The 17,535-nt window shown below is 46.8% G+C and overlaps 1 protein-coding gene across 1 annotated transcript in view; it reads right to left on the bottom strand.

Moving 5' to 3' along the window:
• The window catches only part of tesk2 (testis associated actin remodelling kinase 2), a gene marked incomplete at its 3' end in the record, with an annotated part of 34,989 nt that overhangs the window by 1,568 nt on the left and 15,886 nt on the right, over positions 1-17,535 (bottom strand). The window contains exons 7-14 of the mRNA XM_080010481.1: positions 12,108-12,254; positions 8,594-8,676; positions 7,792-7,876; positions 7,172-7,255; positions 6,152-6,238; positions 4,260-4,398; positions 915-1,424; positions 61-412 (exon numbers count right to left, since the gene is read on the bottom strand). Coding sequence (XP_079866607.1) covers positions 61-412; positions 915-1,424; positions 4,260-4,398; positions 6,152-6,238; positions 7,172-7,255; positions 7,792-7,876; positions 8,594-8,676; positions 12,108-12,254 — 1,487 coding nt within the window. The remainder of the gene's footprint in view (positions 1-60; positions 413-914; positions 1,425-4,259; positions 4,399-6,151; positions 6,239-7,171; positions 7,256-7,791; positions 7,877-8,593; positions 8,677-12,107; positions 12,255-17,535) is intronic.

Here is a 17,535-nt window from a genome sequence, read left to right as displayed (position 1 = left end):
TGCACGTCCCTGATGTGCGTGTGTGTGTGTGTCTGTGTGTCGGCGTGCGTCAGCTCGTACATGGGGCAGGGGCCGCCCCTCCGCCCTGCCTCTGCCTCTGCCTCCTCCTCCTCCTCCTCTTCCTCCTCCTCCTCCACCTCCTCCTCCTCCTCCTCCTGGCTGCTGGAGCAGTCCATGGCCTCCCCGCTGTCTCGCTCGCTGCTCGGCATCATGGGAGACGAGCTCTCCTCGAAGGCGTCCCCGTCCTCCCCTCTCTCCCCCTCCCCGCCGCCCCCCTCACTGCCTCCTTCCTCCCCTCTCCCCCTCCGGGGCCGGTACGGGGGGATCTCCATCACCACGTATTTCTTGGCCCAGCTGCTCGGGCTCGGCCGCTGCCGGGCGTCGTTTCCCGGCTCGCACTTTGCGTTTGCCGCTGTGAGGCAAAAAGTCGAGAAATAGGATTAGAATAAAAAAATGAAATAAAATAAAAAGAAGAAAAGAAAGGGCTTATGATACATTGACATTTAACACACAACTTCTCTGGCAACAAAAATATTTCATAGAACTCAGACTAAATCAGAAATAAACAAATTTTACGAATTATTAATTTGTGACTAAGGATATGGTAGTATAACTTCCAAACAAAGTGTTGATATTAAAAAATGAAATTCAGAAACTGAAACAATAATTATTTTAATTTATCTATCAATATTATTCACATTGTTTAGACTTTGATTTAACCCGGGTAGCCACATTGAGAGTGAATCTCAATGTGAAAAAAAAAAAAAAAAAGACATTAAAACAGCAAAACACCCGCAACTTATTCATGTTGGAACAGGTCACCAAAATCTGTGTTTAAAAGCTGAAGCTGAGAGGAATTTAATCCTATTATAGTCGTGTTCTTTCCAACCGAGCAGAGAGATAAACTGGCTCACCAGGGTTGCTGCTGGAGATCTGGGCGAAGCTGTAGCTCGCCGAGCTGTTGTTGTTGGACATCAACGCGGCGGTGGCGGTGGCGGGCGCGGGGCGGAAGGCCTCGCAGGGGGGGAGTCGGGGGGAGACGGGCAGGGAGCGGCACAGCCTGCCGGGCAGCTGCTGCCAGCAGGGGGCGGGCTCCGAGCCCAGCGGCGGGAAGGCGCCGCCCAGCGGCGGGGAGTTGAGGTCGAACACCAGCGAGAAGACCGACTTGCTGGGCACGTCGTAGAACTTGATCTTGCCGCCGCACAGGTCCTCGCGGGCGCTGAAGGGGTTGAACTTGCGCGGGTGGAGCGGCGGGGTGTAGTGCGGGTCCTGCACGTTCACCTTCTGCCCCGGCTTGCGAGAGAAGATGTCCGACTGGCTGCGGCTCAGCCAGATGTTGCGGCGTGGGCGCGGCGACTTGGGCGGGATCTTGCCGTCCTGGAGCCCGAGAGGGTTGAGCCTCTTGACGCCCTGGACCTTCTCACCTGCAGGTGTTAAGTCATAATAATATTTATATTCATATTTAGGCTGGAGCGGTGCGACACCTTACATGTCAACTTAACGGAGTGACACAGACACGCTTCAACGGGTGGAAAATGTTGCAATTCAAGCGGTTTTTCATGGTTTTCTCGACAAGAGGTGTAAGGTGTGTAATCCAGCAGGTGGCGCTGCAGGACCACTACAGAGCTGCAGCGTCTTACCTCTGACAAGAGAAAATGTGACAAACATGGAATAAATGTATTAAAGGGACATTTGACTTCTTTCAGAGTTTTTTTTTTTTTTTAAGGTGTGATAAATACATCTTCGGGAAGGAAGGAGTTTGTGCGTGTTTCAAAGTTCTCTTTCCTGATGGGAGTCCAGGCAGTGGGTGGTGGTTGGCTCAGTATAGTGAGCAGCTTTTTTCACGGACAACAACAACAAAAAAAGTGTTGTCTGTCGAATACCGAACTAAAAAGGGGGAAGTTCCGCCTGCTGCAAGAGTGACGGCGTTGCACCGTGGCGACATCGATGTAGAAGCCGCAACGTTGAAATGAAGGTGCCGTGTTGGAACTGCGATGTGTGCCTTCTGCACGGCGTGTCAAAAAATAACTGGGAGAGCGTTGTGGTTATGTAACTGAAACACGGGAGCCGGGCCGGCCTGGGGAAGTCCTGATAGCGTCGGCTCAGCGGAGCGAGCCAGGCGAGGGAAGGTGAAAAGAGGAGGAGAAGGCTTGAGAGGCGACTCGACGCCTGATGAAAACGAGCTGTTGACGCCCACGGAGGGAGCGTCAAAAACAACGGTGCGACGCGGATAGGGCGCGTGTGGTACGACTGAAAGGGCGGCACTCGGCTTGTTCAAACAGGTCCCTTTTTCCTTTTGAAGCACCCGGACAAACCTCTGCAGCCGCTCCAACAGACAGACAGACAGACAGACAGACAGACAGACAGACAGACAGACAGACGGCCGTAAAACAAAACAAAATCTACGACAAGACGAGTCCAAAGTGACATCATCACCTCGCTTCTTCCTCTTCTGTGATGCGGTTCGTGTGGCTGCTCTAAACACTAGGAAAGCGTCCCCCTCCCGGCGACTCCTCCGGCAGCAGACAGACGGGCGGCCTTCCACCCGACTAAATTAGAAGCGAGACCCGGGCCCGCGTGGATCAAGTATCCGGGAGCAGGAATGCTGATCTGAGAGCGGCGTTTTCTTTCAAGTCAGAGCGCCTTTTATACCATCATCAACCGGCGGGGGCTGGGGTCTTTAAGGTCTTTAATGCGGGGCAAAATTAGAGCTTATCAAAACATCAGCCGATTCGGGGTCGTAAACGCCCCCCCCCCCCTCGTGTAAAACGACTTCCTGTTGTGCTAAGAAAAGGATTACAGGGTTTAACTGTGTTGACGGGCGCCCAGGTTAAAGGGATACTCCACATTTTCTGGAGGAAACACAGAAGGGCTGCATGCCAACTGTGTTAGCTCCCATTCAAGGCTGCAGAGGGAATCGACCAGCCTGGCTCTTCGGGGGAAATCAGGGACATCTCAGCATCTCAAAACCTAAGTTATTTATGCATTTGAGGTATTCACAGCATGCGGCAGGTGGCTGTTTAGTTACTGGACACGCAGGGATGAATGGGTCGTGTCTGCAGCTCATTTACATAAGACTGGAGTGTTTCCCTTTAAGGGCCGACTTGATGGACTGGCTGGACGTGTGGCTGAGGGGGACGCAGCGCGAAGGGCTCCCAGACTGACCGACTGGCTGGCCGGCTGCCCCGGCTGTTGACTGAGCGGACAAATGTGCCATTAACACAAGAGCAGAGGGCAGAAAGGTGAGCGACAGGTGCGATCCAGACACTCGCCCTGCCGTCTCGCGGCCTGAGGGGCCGTCTATGGAGCTGGGCGAACCATCCCCCGCTCGACTGATCATTCTGCCTAAAGAGGCCACTGAGTGCAACTGTCTCACTGCTGACGTGACGTTCCCTCCCACAATCGTCTCTGCCGGAACCAAGTCGTCCGTCCCCGGCGCAGCAGGCGGGGCCCTGCTACTCAATGCGCAGTGTGTGTGTGTGTGTGTGTGTGTGTGTGTGTGTGTGTGTGTGTGTTACGTGTGGGCCGGGGTCAAGGAGTGCTCAGAAGGCGAGGAGGCTGTTATTGGCAATAAAATTCAAGTGAAACGAAACAGATCACTGTATCGCACAGAGAGAGTGCCGACGCACATGTCTTGTCCGCGTGTTTGCCTGAGAGACACTGTGCGTTCTGCGAGGGGACACACACAAAACACACACGCGCTACCATAGAAGAAGTGTCAACAAGTGTCAACATCTTTATTTTCCCGCATGATTTTTTTCTCCCCATGAGGCGTGTGACTGTATGCCAGCACAACAAGCTCCAAATGCCTCAATTCATATTATTACCGGAGACGGAGAATTGCAAATCTAAAACATGAGCGCGATAATTATACTGATACGTACCAGAATAACGGCCTTCCATATCTCAGAATAAATAAAAAATTATTCCACGCACTTCCACCATCTGTCCGCCAGCCCGGTGGAGTCACTCAAGACTTTGTAAGGTTCGTAAAGCGTGCGATGATGCAAAGAGGAAACCTGACTGGCTCATAACCTCAAACCGCTCAAACTAAATGGAACAGGGTTGGTTTAAAACACTGATTGGCTGAAAGCGGCTGCCGGCACGCAGTTACGTGGCAGTCAATATATCCTTGAATCCCAAAACTGACGTAATAGGTTTTCTATGGACAGGCTCCATCGACTATATGGTCCAGCGCTCATGACACGAGGGGATGGGGGCGTTGGGGCCGCGTGCGGGGACTGTGGCGTGCCGGCTACCTTTGCCGCTGGTCTTTTTGTCGTTGTCCTCCCCCAGGGGTACCCGGTCCCGCTCCGGGTCCTCGGCTTTGAGCCGACACTGGATCTCCTCCAGGCGCCTGACGATGTCTGGGAAGGACGACCGGAGCTTGGGATCCATCTGAGGTGGGAAGGGAAAGACATTTGAGAGCATTTTAGATTTAGAGCTTGGAGAGTCAGACAAACGGGCTATCGGGATTATCATAATCGTATAATGATGACTTAGAGCGGTGGTTCTCAACATGGGGCCTGGGAACCCCGAGGGGGGTCCTTCAGGAGGTCCCAGGGGGGTCCCCTAGCAGAATGATTAATCACTAGAAGGCCACAACAATCTCTGTACAATAATGACTCCTTTGATCCTAATTTCACCGTTATCTCCAACAGTAAAAAAAACTTCTCAGGTTTGATCAAATGGAGTCCCTGGACTAATGGGACCCAGATCGAGGTTCCTTGATTTGAAAACAGCTGAGAACCGCTGATTTACAGTATTGAATTGAGGTCATTGGCCACCATCAGGCAGTAGCTCTCCATTACTTTCGCGTAAAAAAAATGAAAATAAACCGGAGCTACAAACACGGGAAAAGCGGCGTCTTCACTGGAAGGCGAAGGAAGCAGATGATGAGCGGAAGAACAGACGAGAAGGGGATGAAAGGGGATGGAGGGAGAGATAGAGCCGTACCGGATCAACACAGCGGGGAGCCCAAAATTCGATGAGCTCGTTCCCCCCCTCTGCAGGTTTCTCGGGTCACGCAACCGGCGGCTACCACCGCAGGGTCTGTGACGGAGGAGCTCACACCGCAACAACTGTTCTTTCACCTTGACCGTATTCCATAGGTCCACGGTGTCAAAATACATCACAAAATAATCGTATTTTTCCTGTTTTTAAGAACAAGAACTATGTAAAACACCGTGGATCCTCCGATATTTATCTATGGTTGGTTAAAAAGCACCGATCCCCTTCCTCCGTTTCACGGACGAGCCGATTACAAATGGGGCTTTCTGGTGAGGGGATTGTTGAAAGTTGACCTTTCAAACTGGAAAAAAAAAAATGGGAGAATCCAAGACTCCCCCCCGGTCAGCGAGATAAATCAGATTATTCAGCTATTCAGATTCCTTCGTTGGTGTTCTTCTAAACAAGAGAACGCAAAGTAACTCAACTGGGGAAGAAAAAGAAGAAAATAATAAAACAAAGAAGAAGAAAGGACTGAGGACCCGTCGTCGGTGTGGCTGATAAAACACACCACACAAGTCAACTTAATTAAGATCATTTCTCTTGGTCCAAGAGGATACATTAACAAAAAAAGGGCTTTTGTAAGTAAACAATACTTCATAGAGGAGCAATAGTTACTGTAAAAAAAAAAAAAAAAAAAAAAAAAAAAATTCTTCAGAGGAAACAAAATCAATAAATCAGACTAAACCCAATAAATGAAAAAGTAAACTAGTGGCGAGTGATCGGTGAACCACTTCCTGTATCTACAGGACAGGACAACCAGCCCATAATTCAATTCAAGCAATTACATACCTTTAGTGATATTGTATCCCTGATATGATATGATATCAAGATACAAACACGTGAGGCGTTGTCGTATGTATTTAAATCTTGAGAAAATATGAACGAAAATTGATCACAATACGAGGTTGAAAATATTGAAGATTGAAAAGCTTTTATTTTTATTCAATATATTTAAATTATACAGAGATAGTTCAATATAGTTCAATGTGATGGATGTACGTCAATATTTGATCCACTTCAGGATGACTTATTACTGTGATCACACATTCTTCCATTATGGCATCCAGTGCACTGAGCATTATGCTTAAAATGACGATTAAGCAGTCGTCTGACATAATATTGGTGCGTGCGTTGGACTCACGTTGCAGCAGTTGAAGGCCAGCTGAAGGAAGTCAGGGGGGCAGTCCCCGACCATGTGCTGGAACGCGTGGTAATCCAGACCAAAGTTCTGAGATAGAGCAGTGAGAGAGATTAAGAATATTATTATTATTATTATTATTATTATTATTCACACTTTATGTGCAGAGGTCTGTGTATTTGTACTCTACACAGAGACAGACAGAGAGAGAGAGAGAGAGATGGAGAGATGGAGAGAGAGCGAGAGGAGCTCAAACAGAAAATCCATACTTTATTATCCGAAATCAAACAGAGAGTGGGCAGCCGGCGCTCGGCGCTCGGCTGAAGCCAACTTCTTACCGGACAAATCCCAGCGACACGGCGCATCCTGATTGCGTTTGGCAAACTCCCGCCTCGTATTAAGCTAAACAAATAACCCAAACAGGCGCGCTGCTCGCGGTGCAGGGGCCTGCGTGCCATCGCATGTCAAGGCCTCACGCTCGCATGACGAGTCAAACGAGGACACGGGCTTTAATAGAGAGACGTCGCTTTAAATTCAACTTTTCATATTTGCCAGTAGTTTTCCCATTTCAAACTTTGGGAACGGCAGGGACGCTTTGAACTCGAGCTCCACATACGCAGTCTAATCGAGGTTTACGACGGTGCCCTATGGTCTTACATCATGCGCGCACGCACGCACGCACGCACGCACGCACGCGCGCGCACACACACACAAACACGCACGCACGCACGCATACACGCCTTGTTAGGGCGCTCTACATAACTGGTTTGCAATTGCGCATTTAAGTAAACGTATAATGTAAGATTATCCGATCCGTTCGTAGAAGTTAAAAAAAAAAAAAAAAAAAAAAAAAAAAAAGGTTGGAGTGTGCCTGTAATAGCTCCCGGGTATTACTGTAAGAGTCGTGGAAATGTTATGCAATGTGGACACGGAGACTATTATGGGACAGCTGGATCCTGTGCACGATGCAGACACTGGGACAGAGCACTGGGAGGCCGGGGGGGGGGGGCATCCGGGGCTCACCTCCGTGCGGGGAAGAAAGTCTGGGTCGGCCTGGATCCTGGCGATGACCTCACACAGGATGATGCCGTAGGAGAACACATCGGCCTGCCAGCGTACGCACACACGCACGCACGCACGCACGCGCACACGCACACACGCGCACACACACACACACACACGTATTCAAAGGCTTGAATCATTTGTTATTCTCTACAGATTATTAGAGGAATTATGTGTCACGAGTCACAAATACGTATTATATAACAAAAATATGAACACTAAGAATAATACAATCCACCAATCTGTATATCTATTTATTTGTGCCCCCCCCCCCGACAATTTGAATACAGATTGTATATTATATTTATCTGTGAATTGAGATATTTGTGTTTCAGTTTTTGGCGTTGAAAAAAAAAATGACTGCAGGTTTGTGGACAGCTGTATTTATTCACCTTTTTCCATGTTTATTTAATTTAATTAATCAAATATATTTGTGAATTTGGACTGAATATGAATAGTACCCTTAAAGCAAAACAAACAAAAAAAAAGTACAAAAAAAAAATAAAGTTCTGAATGTCATACGTTTAAATATGAGGGGGTTAATAAAGTTTAATTTGAAAGGCGGTGCTGGCTGAGCTCACCTTCTCGTTGTAGGGTTCGTCCCTCAGCACCTCAGGAGCCATCCAGAAGGGAGAACCCACCACCGCCAGCTTCTCTCCTTCAGCGCTGCGCACGCGCACACACACACACACACACACACACACACACACACACACACACACACACACACACACACACACACACACACACACACACACACACACACACACACACACACACACACACACACACAGTTACTTCAAAAGTCACGTTAAATCATCTGTAGAATCATTATTAACCATGAAAATTAACCACGCAGACCAATAATTATGGTCTGTTGGGCACATGAGCGAGACACAAGTTTGTTGACATGAATCCCTGATCTCTTGTGTTCATAAATAAACCTGCGCTGTACGTAAGTAGAGGGAAACACTTCGAGCCAAATGTATTTGCGTAGTCATTGCTCGGTTATAGTCTGAGGGGGATGCATGAGCACAAATGGAAACATTCAAATCCAGGTGCAGCAACATTCATGTTTCAGGGCAAACTTGTGGTGATTGACTCAACCGTTTACAACATATCAAGGATCCTCAATTTGATCCGCATTAGGCCACGGACCGCGTTTCATTGTCTGGCGTCTCTGAGACCTCGGAGATTTCTATCGCTGGATATGATTTAGTATCTGTGTTCAAGTTTGGGAGGTTAGGGTGAAACAGTCTCTAACAGCGCTAACAACCTTGTCAATTAAACAGTGTAAAGAAAGTAGCTATTAATCATTTGACCGGGGCGGCGAGCGAGCTCTGACGGAGAAGCACAGCGGTGCAGGCGGAGGGGGCGGCTCACCTCTCCGTGGGGATCTTCTCCGCCAGGCCGAAGTCTCCCACCACCGCCGTGTAGCCGTTCTCGTCACACTTGATCAGGCAGTTCTGGAGGCACACAATCAAACCACGCCGTCACCGCCGACCCACGTGGCGACTCTGATCCGGGGAGGCTGGAACCCCGACTCAAGTTTTTACTTTTACGTGATAAATATTGACCAAATGGAGACCACGCTCGAGAGTTCAATGCTTTTGATGTTGTCGACGGCGAAACAACAACAACAACAACAACAAAAACTTCAGTTCACCACTGCGTTTTGTCATCCCCTTCATTTTTTTGAGATAGGGTTTCGGTCTTTGGTTCAGCATGAATTGTGCGTTTTGTTACAACCCCGAGTAAACAATGCTCAATACGCTAAACACAACGGTGTCCAAAAGACCTTACGTGTGTGGAGCATCGTTCAGATACCATCCAGAGCTTTCCCACGTTATCCAACTTGTGTTTTTCTTTGGAAAGGAGAGCCTACAGCTCATACAATTAACATATATTAATAACAGGGTACACTCTGTTCTCATTAAGTTCTATTTGTAAACGGGCTGCCGATGGCGTTTATGGGGGCTATGTATTATTAACCAGGCCCTCTCCGACCACACTCCTCGCACTGTGCAGCAGCTCCGCTGCTTCAGACTTTGCACACCACCGCGGTTTATAATCCCAGGAGTTTAACCCGTGACGATATCACCTTTCACGGCCGTTACTAACCAACGACACGTCCACCGCGCGCCGCGAGTCGTTTCTCCCTGTTACGACAGTATGTGCGGCCGCTGTAAATGTCGTCATGTTACAAATGACGAAGCTACCTTTCACAGCTGAAAATGCCCCAACATATGACTGATCCTCGTTTTTAAGTACGACACAAATCCCCTAAAAAAAAAAAAAAACCTGACCTCAATTTTGTCAGAACAATTTCAGTAGGACAACATGCCATCTACTATTGCATGTTGGAACAGTTGCTGGTGTGTTTTCGCTGCTAGGCCGAGGCGTGCGGTGAACACTGGGGCCGACTGTGAGGCTTCCAGCGGGTTCTGTTTACGCTTCCTGTTCCCGGGGCCCGACGTGGCTCTCGGTCAACTCGCTACGAGCTGCTTGGGACGAGAGATTAGCCAGCCCGACCGCCACCGCCGAGAGGGGGGAAAGGTCGGAGTTTGGCTATTCCGCTTGCTTTCTGCCGGGAGCCTGATTTTCTGCTTGTGACTGGTTTTTCCCCTAAAATTGACGTGATTGTTTTTTGTGCAGCTGCTCGTAAAACAATGAAAAATAGAATGCGACCACAGCCGTATGTTTGTTATTGTTATTTAATTACTTTCATTATTTTGTTTTTACCATCAGGTATTTCTCACATGAATCTAACTATGAACTATTTACATTTTGTAACTTTGCTTACTTATCATTATATATTTTCCCACTTGGTCCTGTGCATACCAACTAAATATCACATGCGTAATATCACAGACTATGGCTGCATTCACACTGTAGGTGAATTATTATTTATTTTCCCTCCCCAGGCTTGCTACACTGCATAATGGTGCCGTTAGGGTTGCCGCGATTACTGCGGTCAAGCCAGCCTCCACTTTGAAAAAACACAGTCAGACTAGCCCTCCGCGCTGTTTTGCGGCACGTGTATATACTAGGCATTACGGTAAGAGCGTGTAAGAAGTGATTTCAAATTTCAGAATGATAGCAGACAGCCTCACAAAGTCACTCAGACAATATTGAAATTCAACATCGGAATTGATGTTGTCTGAGTGACATAGTGAGGTGGTCTACTAATTGGTCCGTGGAAACAGGAAGTTTCCTTTTAATTCTAATCTCAAATCAGACGTAACAGCTCATATATTACACTTTATAGGGCTTTCATTTTGAAAACCAACATCAGAATTTGCTGATATTGTCTGAGTGACATCGTTAGGTTTTCTACTATCATTCTAAGGTGGAATTGGTCTGTGGAAACAGGAAGCTTCCTTTTTCATTCTAATCTGAATTCAGAGGAAACAAGCCCCTGAGCGAGCGCCTCGTGTCGATTATTACTTATAGAGCTTATAGTGCATAATCTCCAGGTGTCATGACATTTCCCTGTATATATGTATGACCGTATGTATATGTATGAGACAAATAACCTCTTGAATCATATTTGCTATTTTAGAGGGCTTTAATTTTTAAATTCAACATCAGAATTTGCTGATATTGTCTGAGTGACATGGTGAGGTTGTCTACCATCATTGTGAGGTGGAATTGGTCTGTGTCAAGAGGAAGTTTATGTTTAACTCTAATCTGAATTCAGACGTAACACAGCTCATATATGAGCTTTTAGAGGGCTTTCATTTAATTGTAATTTAATTGTGTGCACTGGGCGTCCGTTCCAGAGCGACGTAAAAGCAGCATGAATTCCCATTTGACCGTTCAGCCTGAGGTCGCACTGCAGAAAAAAAAATCAGACCTGTATCCGATTTAGGATCACATATGAAAGTGGCCCAAATACAAATTGAAAAGATCCGATTCCACGCGATTTGTGCCGTTCACACTGTCGTGAACAGATCTGAGTCACATATGAGCAAAAAAATAAAAATAAAAATAAAAATGGATTTGAGCCACTTTGGTTAACTTATAATTATATATTTTACACACATTTCACATAGGACTTCGGTTTACAGTAATTTGACAGAAAGAGAATGAGCAAAGTGTGATTTTTGGGGTCTTTTGTTTCCCAGTATATTACCATCTAGCTTAGTCAAAGGTAGATACATCATCTACGTTGATGTATGGGTCTCCCAAACAACATATATAAAGAATGTCTAATGCTTTCTTCCATGTGATAATCAGATCCGAAGATGACATTTTGTCAGCCATAGACCAAACCAAGACCTACAGGTGTGAACATGGAAACTAAGAAGCTTCAGGGACTGGTCTCATAACTCAGCTATGTTAATTATCTAGTTGAAATGTGAAAACACACCACATTACCAACAATACTAATGCAGTATTATTATTTTTATTATTATTATTATTAGTAGTAGTAGTATTAGTAGTAGTAATATAAGATAGTTTCTCCTGCCACCATTGTCAACCGAGGTGTGAGTATTTCAAATTTTGACAAGAGCATGGATTAGTAACGGTACAATCCCACACTCCTGATTCCAATTTGGAATCCTCTGACTCAGCCGACAGCGACGTAGAGTACGAATCCGATCCATTACTGTCACTGTTAATACAGTGTTTAATACAGTTTGGAATTGAAACATAAGTTCTCCCGCAAAAGACACCTCTTATACCAAGTGTCAAATCAGCGAACAGTAAAGCGGCTCTCCTGACTATCAGCGTGTTTGACGTGGCTCTCTGTCTGTCCCTCTGTCGGTCTCTCTGTCCCTATGACGCAGGCTCATCAGATCCCACGTCCTGTTGCGCAAGCACTTACACGTTTGGCAAGGCGTCCGCCTATTTTAACTCGCGGCGGCGAGAAACGTCCTGATTTAGAGCTGACCTTGGAGGTGAGGTCTCGGTGGAAGATGCCCTTGGAGTGCAGGTAGGCCAGGCCGCTGGCGATCTCCCCGGCCAGCTTGGCCCTGGCAGGCCAGCTCAGGTGCTCGTTGCTGTCCAGCAGCTGCTCCAGGTTGCCGCCGTTAATGTACTGGGGAGAGAAAAATAAAAAAATAAAAAACCTTTAAGTTTTTTACATTGGTATATTTAAAAATTAAGACATTGAAAACAGCATGTTGGAATTATTATTATTATTATTATTATTTTTTTTTTACACAAAGCAAAATAAGAAATTTGAGCCAAGGCTGCAGACAATTGTATTTATTATTTTTTATAAATCAATGTCTGTATACATGGTTTTTACAAGACACTACCGTTTATTATACCAGACTCTTCGCCAAGCATTGTATCGAGTTCTTGATCAAGCCCAAGGTTTGTTTTCAGGCGGTATCGTCATTGTCTGGGTATTTCCTAATCCTCGGCCGGAGGAAAAACACAACAACCAATTTTTAAAGGAAGTGAAGTCGCATTTCTCGGCTTGGTGGCTGAATTTACTGTAATTACAGCGACATCACTTTTGCTGCTGTCAGAATAACCGTCCAGGTGGCTGGACAGTCCCACGCCGAGGAGAGAAAAGAATAAACAACAGAATGACCCCGTGACAAATGTGGTTGAGTGGTTTAACAGCCCACTTTCGCTTTCAGCAGCACATATAATACACGACACACACACACACACACACACACACACACACACACACACACACACACACACACACACACACACACACACACACACACACACACACACACACACACACACACACACACACACACACACACACACACTTTTTACATAGATAAGTTCATAAAATACAATTTTCCAAGACTTTTAAGGACTAATTCCCGGGTCGATTGGCGAGCAGTCCAACTGACTACTTGTCTAGTTTATTTATCAACCCCCTTATTGCTTTTCCTAAAACCTGGCTGGTGGATAGGCAGTCTTAACTGATTGCCTTGTCTGTGTGACCGGCAGGACCGGGAGACGGTCGACCGCGAGATGGGAGCCGGGCGAGGGAAAGCTCAGCTCAGTGGGGTTAAAAGTAGCCCGCCTTCACTCTGACTGTCAGCTCTGATCAACAAAACCTCTCTCTGACTCAACCGCTTGGACGCCAGCGCCACACACACACACACACACACACACACACACACACACACACACACACACACACACACACACACACACACACACACACACACACACACACACACACACACACACACACACACACACACACACACACACGGCGACCGACCCACTCACCCGCCCACCAACCCAGACTCACCCTAAGTCACGTATCACTAACACGGCAGCGGTTAATGAGAGAGAGCTGTGATGACGTGATAAGCTGGTCTGATTTAGCTGCAGCGATTGGTAGGAGTGACGGTGGTAGAATTAGGACAAGAGGGAGGTTGAGAGGCCGGGGGGGCGGGGGCGTGGGTGTGGGGGGTACCTACTGACCTCATTCATACTGTCTTCAATCAAGCCGGGGTGCGGGGGTGGGGGTACCAGCCTGGTTGAGGGGCTTTAAAATCAGATAACATCAGACTTGTGGACGGTCCCTTGAAGTGAAGCGTGTTTACCATGTGGGGCCGGGCTCTCGTGCCCATTTCAGCTTTCCCTCGTCGACAGATTTCCTGCTTACCCGCCGGGTTTCAATGCCCCAACAGCAACATTTCCCTGCGGTAAAAGAGTTGCGACTGCGCTTTTTTTTTATTTTATTTTTTTTAATCATTTAGATAAAGACAAGATGTCAAAGAATCAACATTACCATCGAACCCAACCTTAAATATATTGGATTATTCAACCAAATTTTATTCTTTAACGCAGCCTTTATATTAAACAAAGGACGTACAACTGCTCCACAGAAAAACAATTGACTTGAATTAATTAAGGATCGACTTGTGAGTGGTGAACTGCCGTTGGCCCATTTGTGGCACTGGCTTAAAATCCAGCTGATTACATGGTTTTCGGCACCGCCGTGTCGAATCAGATCTCCGCTCCGACATCTGCGCGAGAGGTTTTCTTAAGCCTTTTCAGTCGGGGACTCCAGTAAGAAAGAAAAAAAAGAAAATACTCGCGTTCCACCGCCAGAGCCAAAAAATGTGATTACTTTTATAGGGAGATGTAAATATTCTAAAGCGTCAGCAACCGTCAGCAAGCTCTACCGCCGTCCGGGAAGTACGGGACTGAAAGAGATTGAAGAAATAAATACAGCCCGCGCACGTAGGAAGGAAATGTCCGCAACAATGTTTGAGCTTTTAGCTTTATAAACTGTATAAATACACGCACACACACACACACACACACACACACACACACACACACACACACACACACACACACACACACACACACACACACACACACACACACACACACACACACACACACACACACACACACACACACACACACACACAACGCCGTAAAAGGATTACACTGCCCTCATCCAGCAAATTCCTTTGTAGTCCAACAGCTCAACATCTGTTGTCTGCCGAGCTGAGGTCCTCCACCGGGGACAATTATAAATTCAAACTAATCCGACGTGATGTCTGGGACTGCCGGCCAATAGTGTCGGGCTGCAGGCTCACAGGGTAATGTTTTGCAGAACATTTTCCAGAAGTTAAAAAAAAAAAAAAAAAAAAAAAGACATTAATTTCTCCCACTGAACATTGTACGTGACCGTCTGTTAAAGAGATAGATTTTTTCTTTTTTCGGTTCTTTTAATTAAGCACCTCTATCCGGCTTCGCTGACCAACGGTGAGCTATCGCCCTGGCATCAAGCCTGCCTCCAGACAAGATTAACTGATCCAGGAATATACAGGGAGACTAATGTGTGTGTGTGCGTGTGCAGGGGTGAAAGACGAGGAGGCAGTCACAGTATTTAAAATTATTTTGGGGGGGTTATTTGGTAGAGGGCGTTCTTCCGCTATTCTATTTACAGTTTCCAAAATACAGCGATAATTAGAGGGCATCGTATCGGGGCGATGGTCGGGACCGTCCCCTCCAAGCTCTACTTCAAACCTACAGAAGTGTCTCAGTACGTGCGATCGGGGATTAGCGCCATCGCTCGCAGGGACAAGGTCAGGGCTCCACAACACCTTCATAACAGCACTGTGGTCACAGGTACCGTGGAGACTGCCGCCTGCGCTTCATGACCTTTTCGGCCCAATAAGTGTCCAACTAAAACCAGCCGCGAGAATGAAACAGAAAGGTCTTTGTTGGTTTACGGGGAAGCGGCTTCAAGCGACAGTCTGATCCAGCTATCGGTCGTGTGACTCAACATCGGGCCGGATTATGATTTCCAGTAAAAAGCCTTTCCCCTATGAGGTGCAGGAGGATGGAAGCCCGGCTGGGACAGTAAAGTGCCAAGTGTACCGACTGGGCCAAGTGGAAAATGCACCCGAGAGACACTGGAGCCAAACCAACACCAGCCACCACCCGACGGTGGAGCCAGTCACATCCATCATTCGGCTAAACCCCAGCAGCACCTGCACGTAGCGGACCTCCTCCACGCGCACGCCCCCTCTTAAAAATCTCTGCTCCTCCGACACGGGACCGCTCACCACCCACCACACCGGCGTGCAGATTTTGGGGGGGGGCGGGGCTTTCAGCTCCGGAACTCTGTTCATTCTCCGGAGTGCGCAGGTAAATCAGGTCACAATAATGTCATTTGCCGTTTTTGTCAAATATAGCGGTTAAAAAAAGAAAAGAAAAGAAAAGAAAAAGGGAACCTTTTTTTACTCTTGGCCCATAAGACCTGTCAATCTTCATGAACTGGTATAAAACCTCAGGTTGATTTCAGATCAATCTCTCTGAATTCACTTCTGTTTAAGTTATTTACATAAATCCTGCAAAAGTCGTGACACTTCCCACCGAATCATAACGAATCACCGATCTAGAACTAATGGGGAGGAAAGGGCTTTGCCAACTGACCGTGACTAGACTCAGATGATCACATTTATTCATTTCAGCATGGTCAGTAACACCTAATGCTGCCAAAAAGGGGAACATTTTAAGTTCCGTTGACATGTTGCAACCAAGGGGATACAAGGGAAATAGTGTAAAAACAAACAAACAAAAAAACCCTCAAACTCATTTTACAACCACCACAAAGAATGACGATCGCTTCATGGAAATAGTGATGCAATCAGTAAGTGAAATATTATTAGATTAATGAAAGCTATTAATGCTGGTGTGATCCATAGGGGAAGGTCACAACTATGAGGACAGAATTCACACAACAGCACGGCACCAAAAGTCCAATAACGTGAAGATCCGGAGTTGTGCAACAGTACTAATCCGTTGTGCAGATTTGTAACGGTGCACCTCCATTATTCCACACAAACGAAGAAGCTTCCAAGTGGATCACGAGAGGCCAAACTGTGTCCATGTTGTAGTTGACACAACACACGGATGCTCGTTCAAACTCATTAAAACGTGCTCATGTTTGGCAGTAACCGACTCTCATTTCAAAGTTCAGGGTCACCGGGGTCAGAACATTTCAACTTTAGGGGCAAATGTCTCGCAATGTCAAGTGTTTTGGTGCTGAGATGAATGTCCGTCCAGATCAATGAAGAGTCTCCACACCCCAGATTTTGATTCCCTACAGATTCCACACCACGGGTACAGGATTAATCAAGCAAGCATCCACATGAGAGATTTAGCAAAAAAATATTTTGTTGTTTTCAGATTTTTTTTTAATTTTGAAATTGCATTTGAGGTTTTGTGTGTGCATATCTTGTACTTGTTTAAGGTGGCCTGAGGCCAGGCAATAACTTGACTTTCATATTTCCTCTGCGCATCTCTTCGTATTGAGGAGTGTGTGTGTGTGTGTGTGTGGGGGGGGGGGTCAGGTAACTAAACAGCGAGGTCATCCCTGCAAGCGTAGGTCCTGTCACAGCACTCTGTTTACACCACAGCAGGAAAAACAAGACCTACCACAGTCTTTATGTGTGTGTGTGTGTGTGTGTGTGTGTTTAAACTTCTTCGAAGGTGTTCTCACGGAGGAACAGCGGAACAGAGTTACTGGGTGCGCTTCAGGATTTCGATGTGCACATTTACTATTTACCGTGACTGCATAATGAAGTATGTGTGTATGTGTGTGTGTGTGCGTGTGCCCGCAGGCATGTCTTAAAGAGTGTGTGATTCATCCTTAACAACGGCTGAATTGTGCAGCCGGAGGTGCTCTCTTCTGCTGTTTGCTCGTATGCACGCATGCATGCGCTGTGCTGTGCCTTCGAAATCCAAAAGAGAAGCATCTGGAAGTGGCAACCACAGAAGAGTGAGGCTGCCTCTTTGTGTGTGTGTGTAGGACATGCATTTGCTATGTGAGTGTGGTGTATGTTTGTTGGGTTCATTGTGTACTT

This window comes from Zeus faber (assembly GCF_960531495.2).
Source record: "Zeus faber genome assembly, chromosome: 12".
NCBI lineage: Eukaryota > Metazoa > Chordata > Actinopteri > Zeiformes > Zeidae > Zeus > Zeus faber.
This window is presented reverse-complemented; position numbering and strand designations above follow the sequence as displayed.